The 24243-nt window shown below is 50.4% G+C and overlaps 1 protein-coding gene across 1 annotated transcript in view; it reads right to left on the bottom strand.

Annotated features, from left to right (window-relative positions):
* The window catches only part of FANCA (FA complementation group A), an 850506-nt gene that overhangs the window by 592505 nt on the left and 233758 nt on the right, over positions 1-24243 (bottom strand). The window contains exon 11 of the mRNA XM_086945786.1: positions 12642-12754. Coding sequence (XP_086801912.1) covers positions 12642-12754 — 113 coding nt within the window. The remainder of the gene's footprint in view (positions 1-12641; positions 12755-24243) is intronic.

The following is a 24243-nucleotide window of genomic DNA, read 5'->3' as shown; positions in this document are numbered from 1 at the left end:
AGTTTGGCTATGCATAGAATGTTCAGTACTGGGTGAACTTTGTGTGTAGGAGGACCTTGCTTCAGCTAAGGGAGTTTATGCGTGTGAATGGTAATTATTGTTTACATGATTCTGCACCACTTAGTACTTAAATGTAGGAATGTGCCTATTGAACATGGTTAGCCCCCACTTTTTAACTGGAAAAATATATAATTTTTACTGTAAGTGCACAGGGTCCCTGCCAACCAGAAGTTCTTTCCCTAAACTGTACCTTTTGTTTCACAATGGGCACAACTTCAGTACCCCTTGTAAGTCCCTAGTAAATAGTAACCCTGGTACCTAGGGCATTGGCACTGAAGAGGGACCCCAAGGATAGCAGCACTAATTGTACCACCCTAGGGTCCCCTCACCAAGGCTATGCACACTGCCATTTTAGTCTGCGGCACACACATCCCCGTGTGCCTTGCCCAAAGACACTGCATGGGATATTGGTAAGCCACCCCTCAAGCAGGCCTTAGACATAAGGCAGGGTGCACTATATCTCCTGTGAGGACATATCTGCATGAGCTGATATGCCCTGCAATATCCATGTTGATTCTTGGATATTGTATATGAACAGGGAAGCCATAGAGAGTACATGGGATGGACACTCGTCTTTACGAGTTCTCCAACTCCATAATGTCTTCACTGTATTATGGGATGTTTGGTGCCTCCACAGATTCCAGTGTCAGATCAAATAATAATTGCACCTAGCGGACCCTTTTGGAAGGGTCCTCTGAAACCTACTGACTTCTAGTGTGTTCCTGACTGATCTCCACCCACCTGCCACTACTGGACATGTTTCTGGACCCATGGGGTGAGAGCCTCCACTCTCAGGAGCCAGAAACAAAGCCTGCCCTGGATGAAGGTGCTTCACAATTCCTGCAGGCAGGAGCAGCTTGTCAGGGCAGGATGCTTCAAAGGCGATGCCGCCTGTGAACGCCAACGCAAGCCTCTCCTGCTATCAGCAGATGGGAACCCCCCGGTATTGACCTCACTTAGAGTAGGAAGACAGGCAGCAAAATTAGTTAGATGAGGAGGAGAGTCTTCAGCCAACTTGCACCACCCCTAAGGTGGGCCATGCACTGTGGACCCCACCGCTCACTTTCCACCATCTTGAAGATGGGGAAAATAACCTACTGGGGCCAGGGTCATGCCCACCCCTTGATGTGAGCATGTAGAGGGTGTAGTCACTCTAAAGGTAGGTAGCCCATTGACTACTACCTGGCCCTCTCTTTAACACCCCTAAATTGAGTATTTAGGTGTAGGAGAGTAGGGTCTGCAATCCTATGATCACCCAGATTTTTTGCTTTTGTTTCACTGGTTTACGACTTTCTCTGGCTGCGGGCCTGCCAATCAGACCCACAGCCTGGCTGTTCTCTTTCTAAATTACGAGATGTACCCTAGGTGCATTTACCAATTGGTACTGGGCCACCTTATCAGACCCTGTAACTCAGGGCATAGGTGTACCCAGGGCCGCCAGGGGCTGCAGCATGTATTATGCCACCCCTGGCTGGCCTCCTAAATTTGACACAACTGGCTGCATGACAGCTGGGGCGAAGTCGTGTAATCACCCTTTGCTTTAGATATAGTAGCTCTATATCTAACCCTCCAATGGACACCCGAGTCCCTATCAGTCACTCCTATGGCAGGCCTTGACAATCCTGAAGGCAGAGTGCATGGGCTCGCGTGAACTGTGTTCTGGCCCGAGCCGAGCCGGTTGCAGCTTGCGGAGAAAAGACCCAATGGCTGTTCCATGATAACGCGTACCACATCGGTAACTTCGGTGTCGCGTTATCAAGACATGTCGAGTAAGGTGTCATACGAATCGGGGTGCTGCCCTCTCACCAACCCTGGCGACGAGGTTAGCATCCCGCCCTTCTAGAGGGACACGACATGTACGTAACTGTGAACCCCGGTTAAAGTTAACGAAAGCCTCAGCTCCACAAAATGGATGCTGCCACCACAGACACAAGTCTGACCTCCTGCTGCTGGGAGTCCTTCCAGCGAGGAGCGCTTGGACAAAGGGTTTCCTGTCGAGGGCGGTGTTCGCACCGTCCCAGACAGGGTTTGTGTATTCTGGGTAGGTAGGGCTTTTGCGAGAAGGTGACTGCGGAGTGGCACCCCGGTGCTCACTACGCATCTGCCGGTTAGAACCAGTTCCAGGGGCGACAGCCCTGGCCTGGGGAAAGTCCGGCAGGGGAGAGGGGTGTAACTACCCCCCTTCCTGGTCCCACCCTTAGGGCAGGACCTAGTCATGTACCCACCCCTTTCTTTAGGATAAAGGCCGGAGCGGGGACCCTTCCAAATTAGATCATCTTTGAATCAAGAATACTTTCTACGAAAGGACTTCAAGACTCTTCTCAAGATTTCTCCCTTGTGGCTAAGGAGTAGTCACCCTGCATCAGCGGGCACCATCTAAGAACTCTGCGGTTTGCTGTAAGTCCTTCCTCAAGGAATCCGACGGCCCAGCTCGACGAGAACCGGCTTCCCTGGCACCTCTGACCTCTACCCACGTCATCAGCTCAGCTGTGATCTGTGGGTGCGACGAGACCTCGAGGGACCGGCCATCATCAGAACCTGCACGCTCTTAAAAACCAGCACGACCATCGAGGTAACTCTCTGGTGAGTGCTCTGGGGTCCGAGAAGCCCCGACCCTGAGCCGCTCCAGCACCGAAGTGCAGTCTCCCAGCATCTCCACGATCTGCGTGGGGCCCTTCTGCTCGCTGCTCAGCACGTTGTCTGGTCACTAGCCGCTGGCTTGTGTCCTTCTGTGACGACATCCGAGAATCAACACTGCCGGTCTGGTTGCTCCAGACTGGCCCTTGCTTCCATCTTTTCGAGAAGCACCCCGGACCCTCTTGGTCCACTCAAGACGCCGACAGCGACATCCGTCGTGGGACAGCTCGCACCTCCACCGTGGTCGCCGACAACGCCTCCTGGTCCGTGAGACTGCAGAGCCTAGCGTCGCCCACTCACCTAGTCGAGGTGACGGCCAACCGGTGCCTTCCTGGTACCCTCTGACTACTGGCTAGTAGTACGAACTTGGTCCCCTCTGCTTTCAGGTATCATCAATCTCTGATCCAGGCTTGGATCTCTACGAACTATTCATCACTGGTCGCCGGCCAGCAACTCCTTTTCTTCCGGCTCCTGGCTCGTCAGCGAAGACCCCGACGCCTGTAAGACTTGTGCAGCCGCAGCCTTCGTGGCTAGGTAACTCGGCATTTCGGTGCCTGCATAGCCTCTTTACTCTAGGGTCCCGAGTCCCTCGCTTCCGACTTGCCTTAACCTTTCCGTGTCCCCGGACACTTGTTTTAACTGTGCACTTGAAGTATTTGCTAAAGAGATTTGGTTTGTGCTTAGTACCCTGTCCTCATAAAGAGTACAGGGCTGTTGTGATTCTTAATAAATATACTGTTTATTTTCATAACACTTGTGTGGTGTCCTTTCACTGGGTGTTCAAGGGGTACATGTGTGGTGAACAGCTGGCTTAACGCGCCCTCTCGAGTCTTTAGCCTTAGACTGCTCGTATCCACGCTACTAGGATAGCTGGTCTATAGGTTGACTTACAACCAAACACCATAAGGGTCGTTGGAACGATACATAGCGGTCGCTAGAATAGCGAACGTTACATATCGGGCCAACTTCTCACATTGGTGAGCAGCGGTTGGGATTTGAGCTTGCTGTTGTTTTACCACACGTATCCTAAGAATATCTTGTTGAAAGATCGCACAAGTACTGTTAGTACATATAACTGAAGCTTAGAATACTCTGAGTTCTACTGAACCAGCTGTTGTAGCTCCTCAAGGCTTAGCACACCTTGGCTACAACTCTTAGCAAGGGAAAAGTAGGTAAACACATAGTGTAGGTAGGTGCATCACTTACACCACACTAGAAACAGTATGTCGGACAAAGGAGGAAACTCTGAGTCTCCCCTTGTGTCAGTTGACCCTCCACAGGTCATCCCGTCAAGATATACTGCGCTTAACTTCCATGAGTTACGACAAGTATGTACCTCTAGGAAGATTAAGCAAGGGGCTAACCCCACCACCTCCTTTCTGATTGGTCTCCTAGAGACTTATGATGCCAGAAAGGCTGAGAAGCTTCTTAGCCCTTCTAATCCAGAAGGAGGCATGCCTCCCCTCGAGGGAACCCGGGACGATCCTGACCTCATACACCTCGCAACTGAGAACGAAGATGGCGAGGAGGATGAGGATGAGGATCTCTCTGGGGATGAGGCAGATAAGGGACAGGTAGAAGTCGTCAGACTGACACGGTCCAACTTAAGCAGACATGATAGTGGTACTGGGGGACCCCCGGCGCTACTGTCAGGTGCGCTTAACATTGGGAATGGACGAGTTAGGTCTCTGTCAAGAGGCTCTAACAGATCCGTTCGAACCAATGGCTCTCGCAACTCTTCTCAAAGAGGGATGACGTCCCCTCAGAGGAGAGTGTACGAAGCTAAAGAAAGGGCAGCTAATCTGAGGATCGAAAGGGAAGAACTTGCCCTGGCCAAGGAAAAGCTTGCTTTTGCTAGAGAGCAACAGTTAAGTGGGGCAGTCCCCACTGGTGGCAGCAATGTACCTAGTAATAGGGAAAAGAGTTTCGATACGAAACACCTTGGGAAGATAGTGCCCCCCTTTAAACAAGGGGACGACATCCACAAATGGATTACTGCTTTGGAGAGGGCCTGCACTGTGCAAGGTGTTCCCCAGAGTCAGTGGGCAGCTATCTTGTGGCTCTCCTTTGAAGGTAAAGGAAGAGACAAGCTCCTCACCACAAGGGTAGAGGACGCTAACAATTACCAAGTCTTGAAGAATACACTCGTTGAAGGGTTCGGCCTAACCACTGAGCAGTACAGGGTGCTGTTCAGGGATACCCAGAAAACGCAGTCTCAAGATTGGTCTGATTTTGTCGATTGTGCCACTAAGGCTTTTGAGGGCTGGTTGCTGGGCAGTAAGGTTACTGATTACAAAGGATTGTACAATTTGATGATGAGAGAACAAATTTTAAACAATTGTCAGAACCAGTTGTTGCATCAGCATCTTGTCGACTCGGATCTGACCTCTCCCCAAGAATTGGGACAGAAGGCAGACAAATGGGTTCGTACGAGAGTTAAACAGAACCAGGGCCAGAATCAAGGTGGTCAGAAGAAAGCAGACCAGAAGGGTAAAGATTCTAAGGGGGAACAAAATGACCAGAAGTCTTCGACAGGTCCCCAACAACCCAAAGAGGGTGGGGGTCAGGCTCCCCAAAAGAAGAAAGAAGGCCAATCCAAAAGATGGTGCCAGTACTGTAAAAGTAAATCTCACTGGTTTAGTGAGTGCACCAAGAAAGGAGGAGGGCAGACTCCTGCCACTGCAGCCCCTAAGGCACCTGTGCCCCCTAGTACAGTCAGCAGTGGTAGTGCGCCTCCCAAGGGTTTAGTAGGGTTAACCCTGGGTTCTGAGGGGCGTGACAACTTAGTTGGCACACTCACTCAGGCTGTCCTTGTCAGTACAGGGGACGTGGACGTGTCCCCTGACGTAAGCCCCAATACGCTGGGCAAATACCGACAGACGCCTTTCATAAATGGAACGATGGCTCAGGCCTATAGGGACACTTGTGCCAGCGTCACCATGGTGACGCCTAACTTTGTGGACCCTGGACAGATCATGCCAGGTACAGAATTCCTGGTGACCAATGCAAGCAATGTCACTACCAATCACAGTATGGCAATTGTAGCTTTCTCCTGGGGAGGGGTAACTGGCCAAAAGAAGGTTGTAGTTAGTCCAGACCTCCCAGTGGATTGTTTGTTGGGCAATGATTTGGAGTCGTCACAATGGTCAGAAGTGGAGCACCGGACTCACATGGAAATGTTAGGTTTGCCAGCACATGTGTTCGCTGTGACTAGGTCACAGGTCAGGAAATGCCCCACTGAACAGGTGCTGGATCCTGGAACAACGGACCAGACACCTCCCAAGAAAAAGAGCAGTAGGGTTAAGGCTGCGCCTTCCCCCTTGCCCCAGGTCGAGGATCAAGTCTCAGAGGAGGCTGACCTCCAGGAATTGAGGGAAACTGAGCCTCGGGAGTTCGAACTTGATCAAGTTGAATTCTTGGGCTCAGGGGGACCCTCAAGGGAAGACCTGGGGAGGGACCAGTTAGACTGCCCTTCTCTTGAACCCCTCAGACAGCAGGCTGCTGCTGAGGCTGCTGGGAACGCCACAGGTACCCACAAGGTATACTGGGAAGATGGACTCCTGTACACTGAGTCAAGAGACCCCAAGCCTGGCATGACCAGGAGGCTGGTCGTCCCCTTGTCTCAGCGTGGTTTCCTACTTACCTTGGCCCACGAGATTCCCTTAGCAGGTCACTTAGGCCAGACGAAAACGTGGGACAGGCTTGTCTCGCACTTTCACTGGCCTCACATGAACGAAGATACCAAGGAGTTTTGCCGCTCCTGTGTCACTTGCCAAGCCAGTGGTAAGTCAGGTGGCACGACAAAGGCCCCCCTTATACCAATGCCTGTGGTGGGGGTGCCCTTTGAACGGGTGGGGATCGACATCGTCGGTCCCATGGAACCACCGACAGCATCAGGGCACAAGTTTATACTGGTGGTAGTGGATCATGCCACCAGGTATCCTGAAGCTATTCCCCTTAGGACCACTACAGCACCTGTTGTGGCAAGAGCCCTAGTTGGAGTATTCTCCAGAGTGGGCTTCCCTAAGGAGGTCGTCTCCGACAGAGGTGCAAACTTTATGTCGAGCTACTTAACTGCTATGTGGAAGGAATGTGGTGTCAACTACAAGTTCACTACACCCTATCATCCACAATGCAATGGGCTTGTTGAGAGATTCAACAGGACCCTAAAAGGGATGATTCATGGACTACCGGAAAAGCTTCGGCGTAGATGGGACGTCCTGATCCCCTGCCTCTTGTTCGCCTACAGAGAAGTCCCACAGAAGGGGGTTGGCTACAGCCCTTTTGAACTTTTGTACGGGCATCCTGTAAGAGGACCCCTGTGTTTGGTGAAGGAAGGATGGGAGAGACCTCTCAAAAAGCCTGCAACCAACATAGTGGACTATGTGCTCGGCCTCCGCTCGCGGATGGCTGAATACATGGAGAAGGCATCCGAAAACCTTAAGGCCAGCCAAGAACTCCAAAAAGCTTGGCATGACCAAAAGGCTGTCTTGACTGTTTACCAGCCCGGACAGAAGGTGTGGGTGTTGGAGCCAGTGGCCCCAGCAGCACTCAAGGACAAATGGTCCGGGCCCCACACCATCCTGGAGAAAAAGGGAGAGGTCACCTACCTGGTCGACCTGGGAACTCCCCGGAGCCCCCACAGGGTGCTTCATGTCAACAGGCTAAAAGCATATGTCGACAGGAAGGACATGAGCTTGCTCATGGCCCTAGATGAGGGACAGGAAGAGGAGAGTGACCCTCTCCCGGACCTGCTCTCTCAGAATCCGGACGATGGCTCGGTAGATGGTGTTGTCTTTTGTGGCAGCCTCTCCGAACATCAACAGAGCGACTGTAAACAGGTTCTTCAGTCGTTCCGACATCTGTTTTCTCTGACACCCAGTCAGACCGATTGGTGCACCCATGAGGTCGACACTGGTGACAGCTTGCCCGTAAAGAGTAAAATCTACAGGCAGCCTGATCACGTTAGAGACTGCATCAAAAGTGAAGTGCAGAAAATGTTGGAGCTGGGAGTCATTGAACCCTCGGATAGCCCTTGGGCTAGTCCCGTAGTTCTAGTGCCGAAACCTCACACCCAGGGTGGTAAGAGAGAGATGAGGTTCTGCGTAGACTACAGGGGTCTCAATGCAGTCACTAAGACTGACGCCCACCCAATACCAAGGGCAGACGAGCTTATTGATAGGCTGGCTTCGGCCAACTACTTAAGTACGTTTGACCTGACAGCTGGGTATTGGCAAATCAGGTTAGCTGAGGATGCCAAGCCTAAAACCGCATTTTCAACCCCTGGTGGGCATTATCAGTTCGTGGTGATGCCCTTTGGTCTGAAAAATGCACCTGCCACCTTCCAACGGTTGGTGAATCACGTCCTTACTGGGCTGGATGACTTCTGTGCGGCGTATCTTGACGATATTGCTGTCTTTAGCTCCACCTGGGAGGATCACCTGGTCCACCTGCGGAAGACGTTAGAGGCTCTGCAAGCAGCAGGTCTCACTATCAAGGCCACCAAGTGCCAGATAGGGCAGACACAGGTTGTATACCTGGGCCACCTTGTCGGTGGAGGTCAGGTTCAGCCACTGGAGAGCAAGATACAGTCAATCAGGGACTGGGCTCCTCCAACCACCCAGACTCAGGTTCGAGCTTTCTTGGGCCTGACTGGTTACTACAGGAAGTTTGTCAGGAACTATGGTTCCATCGTGACACCATTAAATGAACTGACAAGTAAGAAAATGCCAAAAAAGGTTCAGTGGACAGCGAGCTGTCAAAAAGCATTCGATGACCTAAAGCAGGCCATGTGCACGGCGCCTATCCTCAAGAGTCCGGACTACTCCTAACCATTCATTGTCCAAACAGATGCTTCTGAGTTGGGTGTGGGAGCTGTTCTTTCTCAACTGAATTTTGATGGTCAAGACCAGCCCATTGCTTTTATAAGCAGACGGCTGACCCCTAGAGAGAAGAATTGGTCAGCTATCGAGAGGGAGGCCTTTGCTGTGGTTTGGGCCCTGAAGAAGCTGAGGCCATACTTGTTTGGTACTCACTTCAAGATTCAGACCGACCATAAGCCCCTCTTGTGGCTAAATCAGATGAAGGGTGAAAACCCCAAACTGCTTAGGTGGTCCATTTCCCTACAGGGGATGGACTTCACAGTGGAACATAGACCTGGTACTGATCATGGCAATGCCGATGGGCTCTCCAGATATTTCCACTTAGAACAAGAAGACTCACCTGGTCAAGGTTAGCTAGTTGTTCCGACGTTTGGGGGGGGGTCATGTAGGAGAGTAGGGTCTGCAATCCTATGATCACCCAGATTTTTTGCTTTTGTTTCACTGGTTTACGACTTTCTCTGGCTGCGGGCCTGCCAATCAGACCCACAGCCTGGCTGTTCTCTTTCTAAATTACGAGATGTACCCTAGGTGCATTTACCAATTGGTACTGGGCCACCTTATCAGACCCTGTAACTCAGGGCATAGGTGTACCCAGGGCCGCCAGGGGCTGCAGCATGTATTATGCCACCCCTGGCTGGCCTCCTAAATTTGACACAACTGGCTGCATGACAGCTGGGGCGAAGTCGTGTAATCACCCTTTGCTTTAGATATAGTAGCTCTATATCTAACCCTCCAATGGACACCCGAGTCCCTATCAGTCACTCCTATGGCAGGCCTTGACAATCCTGAAGGCAGAGTGCATGGGCTCGCGTGAACTGTGTTCTGGCCCGAGCCGAGCCGGTTGCAGCTTGCGGAGAAAAGACCCAATGGCTGTTCCATGATAACGCGTACCACATCGGTAACTTCGGTGTCGCGTTATCAAGACATGTCGAGTAAGGTGTCATACGAATCGGGGTGCTGCCCTCTCACCAACCCTGGCGACGAGGTTAGCATCCCGCCCTTCTAGAGGGACACGACATGTACGTAACTGTGAACCCCGGTTAAAGTTAACGAAAGCCTCAGCTCCACAAAATGGATGCTGCCACCACAGACACAAGTCTGACCTCCTGCTGCTGGGAGTCCTTCCAGCGAGGAGCGCTTGGACAAAGGGTTTCCTGTCGAGGGCGGTGTTCGCACCGTCCCAGACAGGGTTTGTGTATTCTGGGTAGGTAGGGCTTTTGCGAGAAGGTGACTGCGGAGTGGCACCCCGGTGCTCACTACGCATCTGCCGGTTAGAACCAGTTCCAGGGGCGACAGCCCTGGCCTGGGGAAAGTCCGGCAGGGGAGAGGGGTGTAACTACCCCCCTTCCTGGTCCCACCCTTAGGGCAGGACCTAGTCATGTACCCACCCCTTTCTTTAGGATAAAGGCCGGAGCGGGGACCCTTCCAAATTAGATCATCTTTGAATCAAGAATACTTTCTACGAAAGGACTTCAAGACTCTTCTCAAGATTTCTCCCTTGTGGCTAAGGAGTAGTCACCCTGCATCAGCGGGCACCATCTAAGAACTCTGCGGTTTGCTGTAAGTCCTTCCTCAAGGAATCCGACGGCCCAGCTCGACGAGAACCGGCTTCCCTGGCACCTCTGACCTCTACCCACGTCATCAGCTCAGCTGTGATCTGTGGGTGCGACGAGACCTCGAGGGACCGGCCATCATCAGAACCTGCACGCTCTTAAAAACCAGCACGACCATCGAGGTAACTCTCTGGTGAGTGCTCTGGGGTCCGAGAAGCCCCGACCCTGAGCCGCTCCAGCACCGAAGTGCAGTCTCCCAGCATCTCCACGATCTGCGTGGGGCCCTTCTGCTCGCTGCTCAGCACGTTGTCTGGTCACTAGCCGCTGGCTTGTGTCCTTCTGTGACGACATCCGAGAATCAACACTGCCGGTCTGGTTGCTCCAGACTGGCCCTTGCTTCCATCTTTTCGAGAAGCACCCCGGACCCTCTTGGTCCACTCAAGACGCCGACAGCGACATCCGTCGTGGGACAGCTCGCACCTCCACCGTGGTCGCCGACAACGCCTCCTGGTCCGTGAGACTGCAGAGCCTAGCGTCGCCCACTCACCTAGTCGAGGTGACGGCCAACCGGTGCCTTCCTGGTACCCTCTGACTACTGGCTAGTAGTACGAACTTGGTCCCCTCTGCTTTCAGGTATCATCAATCTCTGATCCAGGCTTGGATCTCTACGAACTATTCATCACTGGTCGCCGGCCAGCAACTCCTTTTCTTCCGGCTCCTGGCTCGTCAGCGAAGACCCCGACGCCTGTAAGACTTGTGCAGCCGCAGCCTTCGTGGCTAGGTAACTCGGCATTTCGGTGCCTGCATAGCCTCTTTACTCTAGGGTCCCGAGTCCCTCGCTTCCGACTTGCCTTAACCTTTCCGTGTCCCCGGACACTTGTTTTAACTGTGCACTTGAAGTATTTGCTAAAGAGATTTGGTTTGTGCTTAGTACCCTGTCCTCATAAAGAGTACAGGGCTGTTGTGATTCTTAATAAATATACTGTTTATTTTCATAACACTTGTGTGGTGTCCTTTCACTGGGTGTTCAAGGGGTACATGTGTGGTGAACAGCTGGCTTAACGCGCCCTCTCGAGTCTTTAGCCTTAGACTGCTCGTATCCACGCTACTAGGATAGCTGGTCTATAGGTTGACTTACAACCAAACACCATAAGGGTCGTTGGAACGATACATAGCGGTCGCTAGAATAGCGAACGTTACATATCGGGCCAACTTCTCACATTAGGTAGCATCCCTGAACCTTGAATTTCTGATTCAGCATACACAAGAATATCAAGGCCAAAAAGAGCGGCGGACACCGAGAACAGAGAGCCTGGACTGAATTTTGGCACAAAATCCTGCCTGCAGCCGAAAGACTCAACAATCGCGAAACACTGTCTCATCCTGCTGCTGAGAAATCTCTACAAACCCCAAGGGCCCTCCACCACTTCGCCAAATTGAGTAGAGGAGCTACTCCCCTGCATCGCAGGCACCAAAACCGCAGAGTCCGAACTCTCAACTTGCAGCTTGCAGCTTTCTGGCCCAGCCAACACTGCACCTGACTAGGAGAAGGTACTGTTGCTCTGAAGGATAAACTCTACCTATTCACCAAGTTTGGGGGCACCAGAATCTTTCAGAGCCGAGTAGCACCAGCCCCAGGGTACCAAAAACCCTGCAACCCAAGTCTGACTACAGGAGTCCAAGCCAGACTCCAACTGCCTGAAGACCAAGCACTCGTCAAGGGACGTCAGCAGCATGAGACCACTCGCTGAGTGGCTCAGCCACCCTCTGAGGTGTTTGCCTCCGACCGCAAGATGCGCTTTGTGCAACAGAGCTTGGATCACCTGTTTGCTCTGCACCCAGCCCCCACCATCTGGAGAATCTCTGAAACCTTTGTGCTCCCATGGTCACCAGGCCCTTGCGAACTCTGCACTTGTTTGAATGCCCTGAGACTTGCCCACAAGTCCTCCTGGGCAGCCTGTTTTTAGTTGGCCCCCATTTTTCATAGCGCACCAGCTACTCACTCTCCCAGCTGAATCCATGACGCTCCCGAGAAACTGCTGGTCAAACTCTGGACCCTTGCTCTCTAACATTCGAATTTCCAAAGGTGAACCCCTAAACCCTTATGCATGTTTTTCTCCATAGGATAAGATCGTACTTAACTGCGCACAACTGTATATTGCTTGTACTTACCTTGCTTATTGCTGAAACATATTACTTGCTTACCTGTAAGTGAAGTTCTTGGTTCAAAATATATATAAAAAGATGTGCTATTTTTCTATAAAATCAGTCGACTTCATTCTTGAGTGTGTGTTCCAATGATTGCCTTTGTAAGTACAACAAATGCTTAGCACTACATCTGATAAGCCTAACTGCTTTCCCACACTACCACATAATAGAGCGTTAGTATTATCTACTTTTGCCTCTGTAAACCAATACTGCCCCAACACTGAGCACCGTCAGTGAAATGAGGGGGTTCAAACAGTCACGTTACCACGAGTTGCCCAAAAACATTCAAGGAAATGCTCACCTTTTAACAAGGGTCTGTATGTGAGTACTTGTGTCAGCGTGTGAATGAAGAACTGTTCACTGCATTCCAGAGGAACAGAACTCCTGTATTTCGTCACCTCAAAAGCACGTAGCCTGCAGATAGACAAAAACAAATAATTAGTTAATAAGGATTGAGCTGTGACAAAGAACAGGAGGGGATACGAGCACTATAGACGGATGGGTGCGGACAGCAGCTAAGAATACTGGAGTAAGAGATGGCATTCCCCATGCTAGCAGCAGAAATATAGCTCAACAAGTTAATGACCCTAGTGTAATGACATGCAATTTAGAGGTCAGAGGTTTGAACCCCACAGGAGCCCAGCTTAGATTTTTAAACTTCAGAGTAGTAAGTACACTGATTAACAAGAAACAATATAAAATTCCTCAGAGTCTCTGTTAAAACGCTGTATTAAAGCCATAATACTTGTAGTAATGTAAATATTGTACAACTCCGCCGAATCCACCTATTTTAAGACATGCAAAAAATGTACTGGTGGTAATTCTGCATGAAGAAAACAGCAAACAAAATTAGTCAGTTAAGACTCCTAAAAAGGATCGGATTCAATGAAAAATTAGCATCAGTGAACACGCTATAATCCTTGCCGTTATTCAAGTTGCAATACAAAGAGTTCAAATCATTTACGTTTAAAGAGCCCCTGATTTCAACACATCTACTACTGTACATGTTAATAGGTGTTACAAAGGAAGATACATGATTTGAACCATGTAAAATACCATGTGCGATTCCTTTAAAACGAGTAAATACCAGTAGTACAGGAGGTGTGGAACACCTCCAAGATTGCGATAAAACGTTAACAATAAATGTACGTAGGTGTTACTGCTATTTATCACAGAAGTGATTTTCTTTCTTCCTTTGAAATATGTTTACTAGTTATGTCTCATATTGAATACATGTATGTAATATTTGTATAGTGCAAACCTAAACAAAAGGCAGTGGAGAGTGGTACAGTGCCTAAGGCAAACAAGGAGTCGATGAGCGAATAGAGTAGCTGGGGTCTGACAGTGAAGGGGGACTGCTACTTTGCCATTAAGTAGTATTTTCTTAAAGAGGTCCATCTCCAGCTGTTTCCCAAATTGAAGCATGGAAGCCATACAGCCTCTATCACTCTGGCTCATCCACACACACATGTACTGCAAAGTAATCCATTGAGAAGCCCAGCTCCCTGGCTCTGGGTGCTAGAATTCCATGTTCAATGTGAGCAGAAGAACTTTCAGATGAATGGTTCGGTAGGCTCACATTCACAGGACGCAGGTAAAAAAAAACAACTCTTGGTCACTGTAAACCTCAGAGTGCCGCCACCCCGTGCAACACCTGCGAACCCAGAAACGGGACAGTGGTCCTCAAGTCAGTATTTGGGCACACTTTGTGTTGCCCTCCATGTTTAGGACTAGCCAAAAACATATTGTAGTTCACGGCAGGCCTAGGCCTTATCTGATACACTAGATAATGTACAAAGTGATGAAAATCTGTTTTAGTAGAGATGTGCTCTAGCCGTGAAATTGCCTACTTTGGAGGCAGATGACAAAAGTAACCTGTACCTCCCATAGTGCCCAAATACTATGTTCCTAGTGACATCGAAAAGACAACAAGGGCGAAGCTCGAGTTGTCTATGATGTCAATCCGAACCCCAAGGTAAATAACAGCCCCGTAATTATATTTTTATCCATCTAGAATTTTAGGTTATGTATTGCCCGAAAAACGTCTGCCCTTGTTTTTAACAGCTACACAGGGGCAGAGGAGTAATGGGGGAGCCATACAAAACAAGGCCTTGCCTCAGTGTCCCAAATTAAAAACAAGCATCTGCAATGCAATAGGTCTCGCATTTATGCAAGTTTGAGCTATTGGCATTGTAAATGACCAAGCCTTTTATGTTTTAAAAACCAAAATATAAATAAAAGGCATTGTCATTAACAATAACAATAGCTCAAACTTGCGTAAATGCGAGACCTACTGCATTGCAAATGCTTGTTTTCCGGGATGCAGTGACAGCAGGCACATCGATGTGCGCGTGCTCCAACTGCTCACTTCTCACTAGTGGAGAAGTTACAGCATGACCTCATGCCAGCTGAGCGTTGTTGGGGAAGGGAAACCACGGCGGTAATTCCGCTGCGGCGCTGGGGGGTAAAGGGGGTAGCGCGGCACCGCCATGCTCGTGACGGAACCACGCCGTCATGAGCCACGGGTGGGCTGTGCTCATGACGGAGTGGTTCCGTCACGACTCCGACCACTCACTAATTCGCCTGCACAGGCGGGGAATCAGTGCCGGATTTCCCTTCTCTTTTTGAAACTCAGGAGCAGCAACATTATTGTGGTGTCACCAGGGCTTTAAATTGAAGCTTTTTCAATATTATATACTAGCCATAGTTTCTGCTTATTTATCTTATGCAACTAACAATAATTGACAAAGCCAATAGTCCAGACTTGTTGTAGGTATGATGTTACTTGTTGTCTCATATATCTGGATGCAATGACAGAAACAGCAAAATGCAAGTCGGGGGCATTCTTTTTACCTTATGTGTTTTAAGCCACGCCCTTAATTACATTGGCCACGCCCCTTTGAGAGACACCCCTCCCCCCAAGTTTTTTCATCCCACTTAAAGCCCTGGTTATATGCATCTAGTGTTTGGAAATGTAAGCAGCAGCGCTGTGGCACCAGGTGACATCTCTCAGCCTCATGGAATCCTTTAAACTTCACTATTTACACGAGCGTCCGACTTGTGCCCTGGATTTTCATGATTATATTGCCAGCTGCACAGAGAACCGTTTTCACCGTTTACTGTTGTCCGATGCTGTTGCAAAGTTGTGAAGAAAATCACACTTATTTTATGACAGAAACTACTCGCTGAGTTAATTTATAACTCCAGGTCGTCATTAGATATGTGCCTTTTTGAGTGCATTTCTTCCATGGCTTGCAAACATTCATAGTGTGATTAAAAGAAATTGCATAATAACGGCCCTGTTGCCTTTCGTATGGAACGCAGCGCTATGAACCTTATAGGTCCCCTCAAGCACACCCGTAGGCACAGCAGTTATTACCCATGGAATTGGTACTCATTTAACCGACCTCGGAAGGATGAAAGGCTGAGTAAACCTAGACTGGGGCTCGAACCGTCATCAAGGATAGTAGCGGCACTCTCTGTCCTCTCCTTATGCGCGTGAGCCAACCCAACAGTCATAAGGGCTGCACTGATTTGACGACTCTTCATCTAGCGTCGTCAGCGAACGGTAGTCTGTCCTCAGTTTTCTTTCTCTCCTGGATGTTTTAAGGTGACTCCTACGCGTTATATTGAAAATCAATACTGCTAACGAACTGTTCTGACAGACATTCATCAAACACAACACGAACTTTCCGTACAAATGCAAAAAAATCATGCTGTGGATGTGACCGGCGCAGTAACAATCATTCCATGAGAACCTGTATTGGGGGGAACTTGCAACCCGTTTTAACAATGAGAGTGACGTTCTTCACTTTGCCAATCTTTATATCCTATTACTTGTAAATAACAGCACCACTCGCATCCCTATTTCATTGGCTGGTCATTAATCAGTAGCACGAAACTTTCCGTAGTCTGTTCTCTCTTTCTCTTGCCTTTGACGAACACTTCATTTATCGAGCTTTTATTTCGGACAGCAGATCACTGAATTCCTCAACCAGATGCATTAATCCACTGAACCACGAGATTCGATTACAATAGCCTAGAGTGGAAGCTATTATTGCCTGGGCCGCTGTGAACCAGAGAAAGAAGTCCGTAAATGGAGAATTCACCTAAGCATAGGAAGAAAGAACAAGCATTGGAAATGCAATAGGGCTCGCATTAGGAAAGTTTGAGCTATTGGTGTTATAAATGAATTATTTTTATTTATGTGTTTTTTTTTAAATAGCTAAATTAATAGCTTTATCATTTACAATGCCAATAGTTATAACTTTCGCAAATGTGACACCTATAGCATTTGCAATGCAACATGTTTTGTATTTACGTGACTTAGATGTATTGATATTACAAATAACAATGGCTTTTAATTTTTTAAAATAATTAATACTTAATTATTTATTTAATTTGTAATGGCAATAGCTTAAACTTTTGTAAATAACATTTGTGAAGATTATGTTCAGTGTTTTTTATTGTGACGAAAATCCAAGAACAGAAGTGAAAAATTAACATCTTTTTGTGATTTGTAATAAAGCGTGAAAGCTTGAAAAATTGAAAGAACATATTTGAACCAGTGATGCTGTGGTTGCGCTGAGTGGTGTGTGCATCGGTGGAGCTGTATGGTGGGTGCCACGGCGGAGCTGTGTGGTGGGTGCCACGGCGGAGCTGTGTGGTGGGTGCCACGGCTGAGCTGTGTGGTGGGTGCCACGGCTGAGCTGTGTGGTGGGTGCCACGGCGGAGCTGTGTGGTGGGTGCCTCGGCGGAGCTGTGTGGTGGGTGCCTCGGTGGAGCTGTGTGGTGGGTGCCTCAGCGGAGCTGTGTGGTGGGTGCATCGGCGGAGCTGTGTGGTGGGTGCATCGGTGGAGCTGTGTCGGTGGAGCTGTGTGGTGGCTGCATCGCTGGAGCTGTGTGATGGGTGCATCGCTGGAGCTGTGTAGGTGGAGCTGTGTGGTGGGTGTATCGGTGGAGCTGTGTCGGTGGAGCTGTGTGGTGGGTGCATCAGTGGAGCTGTGTGGTGGGTGCATCGGTGGAGCTGTGTAGGTGGAGCTGTGTGGTGGGTGCATCGGTGGAGCTGTGTCGGTGGAGCTGTGTGGTGGGTGCATCGGTGGAGTTGGGTGGAGGGTGCATCGGTGGAGCTGTGTAGGTGGAGCTGTGTGGTGGGTGCATCACTGGAGCTGTGTAGGTGGAGCTGTGTGGTGGGTGCACCGGTGGAGCTGTGTGGTGGGTGCATCGGTGGAGCTGTGTAGTTGGAGCTTTATGGTGGGTGCATCGGTGGAGCTGTGTGGTGGGTGCATCGGTGGAGCTGTGTAGGTGGAGCTGTGTGGAGGGTGCATCGGTGGAGCTGTGTGGTGGGTGCATCGGTGGAGCTGTGTGGTGGGTGCATCGGTGGAGCTGTGTGGTGGGTGCATCGGTGGAGCTGTGTGGTGGGTGCATCGGTGGAGCTGTGTGGTGGGTGCATCGGTGGAGCTGTGTGATGGGGCATCTGTGGAGCTGTGTGGTTGGGGCATGTGTGGTGGGGGCATGTGTGGTGGGTGCATCGGTGGAGGTGTGTGGTGGGTGCATCGGTGGAGGTGTGTTGTGGGTGCATCGGTGGAGGTGTGTGGTGGGTGCATCGGTGGAGGTGTGTGGTGGGTGCATCGGTGGAGCTGTGTGGTGGGTGCATCTGTGGAGCTGTGTGGTGGGTGCATCGGTGGAGCTGTGTGGTGGGTGCAGCTGTGGAGCTGTGTGGTGGGTGCATCTGTGGAGCTGTGTAGTGGGTGCCTCGGTAGAGCTGTGTGGTGGGTGCCTCGGTGGAGCTGTGTGGTGGGTGCCTCAGTGGAGCCGTGTGGTGGTTGCATCAGTGGAGCTGTGTGGTGGTTGCATCGGTGGAGCTGTGTGGTGGTTGCATTGGTGGAGCTGTGTGGTGGTTGCATCGGTGGAGCTGTGTGGTGGTTGCATCGGTGGAGCTGTGTGGTGGTTGCATCAGTAGAGCTGTGTAGGTAGATCTGTGTGGTGGGTGCATCAGTGGAGCTGTGTCGGTGGAGCTGTGTGGTGGGTGCATCGGTGGAGTTGGGTGGTGGGTGCATCGGTGGAGCTGTGTAGGTGGAGCTGTGTGGTGGGTGCATCGGTGGAGCTGTGTCGGTGGAGCTGTGTGGTTGGTGCATCAGTGGAGCTGTGTGGTGGGTGCCTCGGTGGAGCTGTGTAGGTGATGCTGTGTGGTGGGTGCATCGGTGGAGCTGTGTCGGTGGAGCTGTGTGGTGGGTGCATCGGTGGAGTTGGGTGGTGGGTGCATCGGTGGAGTTGGGTGGTGGGTGCATCGGTGGAGCTGTGTCGGAGGAGCTGTGTGGTGGCTGCATCGGTGGAGCTGTGTGGTGGCTGCATCGGTGGAGCTGTGTGGTGGCTGCATCGGTGGAGCTGTGTGGTGGCTGAATCGGTGGAGCTGTGTGGTGGCTGCATCGGTGGAGCTGTGTGGTGGGTGCATCGGTGGAGCTGTGTCGGTGGAGCTGTGTGGTGGCTGCATCGCTGGAGCTGTGTGATGGGTGCATCGCTGGAGCTGTGTGATGGGTGCATCGCTGCAGCTGTGTAGGTGGAGCTGTGTGGTGGGTGCATCGGTGGAGCTGTGTGGTGGGTGCATCGGTGGAGCTGTGTCGGTGGAGCTGTGTGGTGGGTGCATCAGTGGAGCTGTGTGGTGGGTGCATCAGTGGAGCTGTGTAGGTGGAGCTGTGTGGTGGGTGCGTCGGTGGAGCTGTGTCGGTGGAGCTGTGTGGTGGGTGCATCGGTGGAGCTGTGTGGTGGATGCATCGGTGGAGCTGCGTGGTGGCTGAATCGGTGGAGCTGTGTGGTGGCTGCATCGGTGGAGCTGTGTGGTGGGTGCATCGGTGGAGCTGTGTCGGTGGAGCTGTGTGGTGGCTGCATCGCTGGAGCTGTGTGATGGGTGCATCGCTGCAGCTGTGTAGGTGGAGCTGTGTGGTGGGTGCATCGGTGGAGCTGTGTCGGTGGAGCTGTGTGGTGGGTGCATCAGTGGAGCTGTGTGGTGGGTGCATCGGTGGAGCTGTGTAGGTGGAGCTGTGTGGTGGGTGCGTCGGTGGAGCTGTGTAGGTGGAGTTGGGTGGTGGGTGCATCGGTGGAGCTGTGTGGTGGGTGCATCAGTGGGGCTGTGTGGTGGGTGCCTCGGTGGAGCTGTGTGGTGGGTGCCTTGGTGGAGCTGTGTAGGTGAAGCTGTGTGGTGGGAGCCTTAACGGAAATTACAACTCTCAAAACAAAAAAAATCTATCCTTTGACGATGCTGGATAAATTATGACAAGTGCTTGCTACTGTTCCAACAGATACATGCAGAAAAATATGTAGGACGTTATTCTGGAAGGAAAACTAAATCACAGAAAAGAAAAGAGTACGAACCGTAAATGAGAGAGGTTTGTTTGTTAACATCTGCATTGGGAGAAGGTTTTGTTAAACCTGTCGGTGTTTAATTAATACCGAAGCTACACTATATTTTAAGGAATGACGAATTTTAAAGGTCTGCTTAGAAAATGATAAGTAGCAGGGCAAAATAAATCGCAACAATGTGTGCAGAAAGGAAAGAAAATATATATGAATGTTGTCTGGGCACGGCAACAGCACATGGCAACATAACTGTGCCTTAGCTAGCTACTACACAGTGCACTCAGTACTTAAACCAAAACTCCGAAAAGCCCTCTTAAGAAGCATGGAATTCGTGGTCCTGGATACAGCATGCATTCCATGTTCCTTTTCAAGCAGAGCATAAACAGTTGTTGCAGCAAGGGGCGGGAAGATTAGGAGACTAAACTGGAAATACGGCCGGCAGGCCGTGAATAATTAGGAGGTGACAAATGACCTGGGACGGCTGCCTTTGATGTGGTAATGCGAGGCAGGCAGGCAGATGGCTGGTGGCATTGTGCACGCGCTTTTTAGGGCTTGCGCTTGCGCAATGACCTAAAAAGCACATGCACTCAAAGGAATCGCCAGTGGAATCGCCAGTGGTGGTTAAACACTGGATAAGCCCTATAGAGCTTCCAGCTGTGCGCACAGCAGGCGAGCCCTAACAAGCATTTGCAATGCAATAGGTCTCGCATTTACACGAGTTTGAGCTATTGGCATTGTAAATGACCAAGCCTTTTATGTTTTAAAAACCAAAATATAAATAAAAGGCATTGTCATTAACAATAACAATAGCTCAAACTTGCGTAAATGCGAGACCTACTGCATTGCAAATGCTTGTTTTCCGGGATGCAGTGACAGCAGGCACATCGATGTGCGCGTGCTCCAACTGCTCACTTCTCACTAGTGGAGAAGTTACAGCATGACCTCATGCCAGCTGAGCGTTGTTGGGGAAGCCCTTGGCCACGGCGGTAATTCCGCTGCGGCGCTGGGGGGGTAAAGGGGGGGTAGCGCGGCACCGCCATGCTCGTGACGGAACCACGCCGTCATGAGCCACGGGTGGGCTGTGCTCATGACGGAGTGGTTCCGTCACGACTCCGCCCACTCACTAATTCGCCTGCACAGGCGGGGAATCAGTGCCGGATTTCCCTTCTCTTTTTGAAACAAAGGAGCAGCAACATTATTGTGGTGTCACCAGGGCTTTAAATTGAAGCTTTTTCAATATTATATACTAGCCATAGTTTCTGCTTATTTATCTTATGCAACTAACAATAATTGACAAAGCCAATAGTCCTGACTTGTTGTAGGTATGATGTTACTTGTTGTCTCATATATCTGGATACAATGACAGAAACAGCAAAATACAAGTCGGGGGCATTCTTTTTACCTTATGTGTTTTAAGCCACGCCCTTAATTACATTGGCCACGCCCCTTTGAGAGACACCCCTCCCCCCCAAGTTTTTTCATCCCACTTAAAGCCCTGGTTATATGCATCTAGTGTTTGGAAATGTAAGCAGCAGCGCTGTGGCACCAGGTGACATCTCTCAGCCTCATGGGAACGGGAAGCTAATCCTTTAAACTTCACTATTTACACGAGCGTCCGCCTTGTGCCCTGGATTTTCATGATTATATTGCCAGCTGCACAGAGAACCGTTTTCACCGTTTACTGTTGTCCGATGCTGTTGCAAAGTCGTGAAGAAAATCACACTTATTTTATGACAGAAACTACTCGCTGAGTTAATTTTTAACTCCAGGTCGTCATTAGATATGTGCCTTTTTGAGTGCATTTCTTCCATGTAATATAGCTTGCAAACATTCATAGTGTGATTAAAAGAAATTGCATAATAACGACCCTGTTGCCTTTCGTATGGAACGCAGCGCTATGAACCTTATAGGTCCCCTCAAGCACACCTGTAGGCACAGCAGTTATTACCCATGGAAAACCGACCTCGGAAGGATGAAAGGCTGAGTAAACCTAGACTGGGTCTCGAATCGTCATCAAGGATAGTGGCGGCACTCTCTGTCCTCTCCTTATGCGCGTGAGCCAACCCAACAGTCATAAGGGCTGCACTGATTTGACGACTCTCCATCTAGCGTCGTCAGCGAACGGTAGTCTGTCCTCAGTTTCCTTTCTCTCCTGGATGTTCCATGGTGACTCCTACGCGTTATATTGAAAATCAATACTGCTAACGAACTGTTCTGACAGACATTCATCAAACACAACACGAACTTTCCGTACAAATGCAAAAAAATCATGCTGTGGATGTGACCGGCGCAGTAACAATCATTCCATGAGAACATGTATTGGGGGGAACTTGCAACCCGTTTTAACAATGAGAGTGAAGTTCTTCACTTTGCCAATCTTTATATCCTACTACTTGTAAATAACAGCACCACTCGCATCCCTATTTCATTGGGTGATCATTAACCCCTTCCGTGCGGGGCGTATTTTCCGCCTGTGCTGACTCCGCCTTGCGCGGGCGGAGTCATGACGGAACGGTTCCGTCATCAGCACAGCTCACCCGTAGCTGATGACGGAACCGTTCTGTCATCAGCATGGAGGGGTTAATCAGTAGCACGAAACTTTCCGTAGTCTGTTCTCTCTTTCTTTTGCCTTTGACGAACACTTCATTTATCGAGCTTTTATTTCGGACAGCAGATCACTGAATTCCTCAACCAGATGCATTAATCCACTGAACCACCAGATTCTATTACAATAGCCTAGAGTGGAAGCTGTTATTGCCTGGGCCGCTGTGAACTAGAGAAAGAAGTCCGTAAATGGAGAATTCACCTAAGCATAGGAAGAAAGAACAAGCATTGGAAATGCAATAGGGCTCGCATTAGGAAAGTTTGAGCTATTGTTGTTATAAATGAATTATTTTTATTTATGTGTTTTTTTTTAAATAGCTAAATTAATAGCTTTATCATTTACAATGCCAATAGTTATGTTATGTTATGTTATGTTATAACAATTTATTATGCGCACAGCGACTCCAGCGAAGGAGCATCCCGGCGCAGAGACACGGAGCAAACATAACACAACAAGGAGATAATGCCACAGAAAGGTGCTAGAACAGACTAAAACAGGAAGGCTAAAACAGGAAGGTCTTTATGGCTCTACGAAAAGACAGCAAGTCCTCAAGCAGCCGAATTTCAACTGGGAGGGTGTTCCAGATTAACGCGGCTCTCACCCTAAAGAAGCGGCCCCCCATCCTGCTGAGCCTGAATCTAGGACAACAGCAAGGGCCTGACCTTGAGATCGAAGATTGCGGGTAGGGACATAGAAGGAAATGGAGTTGGCCAGAATCTCAGGGCCTATGCCTCTTAGGATTTTAAAGGTCAAACACAAGACCTTGAAAAGAATACGCTTCCTAACCGGGAGCCAGTGCGGGGAGCGGAGGACATGAGACACCGGGCAGAACTTAGGTAGTCCAACAATGGCTCTCGCCGCGGCGTTCTGCACCCGCTGCAGACGGGTTAACTCAGCCTGGTTAGCCCCAGCCAGCAAGGAGCTAGCGTAGTCCAGACGAGAGATGATGGTTGCCTGGACCACAAGCTGTCTGGTAGGGGCATCGAAGAACTTAAGCACCGGCCTTAAACCTCTTAAGAGTCCAAAGCAACAGGCTGCGATTTTTTTGGTGTGCCCTATAAATGTGAGACCAGCGTCTAACCAGACCCCTAGGTTCTTCACCTCCGACACCGGGGTCGGAGTGGGGCCAACTCCGAAGGCCACCACTGATCGCCCCAGAGCTCCACTCCCTTCCCGACAACCATAACCTCTGTTTTTGTGGCATTAAGCTGGAGACAGTTACCTGTCAACCAGCTGGCCACCGCCTTCAGTCCAGACTGAAACCTGGGGGCATCCTGTTCCGCATCCCCGCTGAGAGTAACCGCCAGCTGTGTGTCGTCGGCATATGAGACCATGGTTAGGCCCCACTGCCTTGCAACATCAGCCAGCGGTCTCACGTAGAGGTTGAACAACGTGGGACTCAGCGAGGACCCCTGCGGAACCCCCATGGCCAGAGGCTGGAACCTGGACTTGAAGGGAGGGATGGCAACACAGAAGGAGCGGTTGTCCAGGAAGGAGCGGAACCATTGCAGCGCCTGGCCACCGATACCAATCTCCTCGAGCCGCTGAAGGAGGATGCTGTGCGATACAGTATCGAAGGCGGCGCTGAGGTCTAACAAAATCAGCGCCGCCGTCTGACCAGCATCCAACCTTGCACGGAGATGTTCCACCATCACAAGAAGGGCAGTCTCCGTGCTGTGGCCAGCACGGAAGTCATTCTGTGTGGGGTCGAGGGCATTGGACCGGGCTAAGTGTTCAGACAGGGCCAGATTGACATGGGCCTCTGTCAACTTAGCTGGCCAGGGTAGCAGCGAGATGGGACGATAGCTTTCCGGCTTAGACGGGTCAAGAGAGGGTTTTTTAATGATCGGAGACACCACCGCCTGCTTCCAGCTAATGGGGACAACCCCCGTCTCTAGGGAGAGATTGACAAGGGAGCGTATAGCCACGCGTCCCAAAAAGG

Source organism: Lissotriton vulgaris, chromosome 12 (assembly GCF_964263255.1).
Source record: "Lissotriton vulgaris chromosome 12, aLisVul1.2, whole genome shotgun sequence".
NCBI lineage: Eukaryota > Metazoa > Chordata > Amphibia > Caudata > Salamandridae > Lissotriton > Lissotriton vulgaris.
The sequence above is the reverse complement of the archived record's forward strand: the minus strand, read 5'-3'. Positions and strand labels throughout refer to the sequence as shown.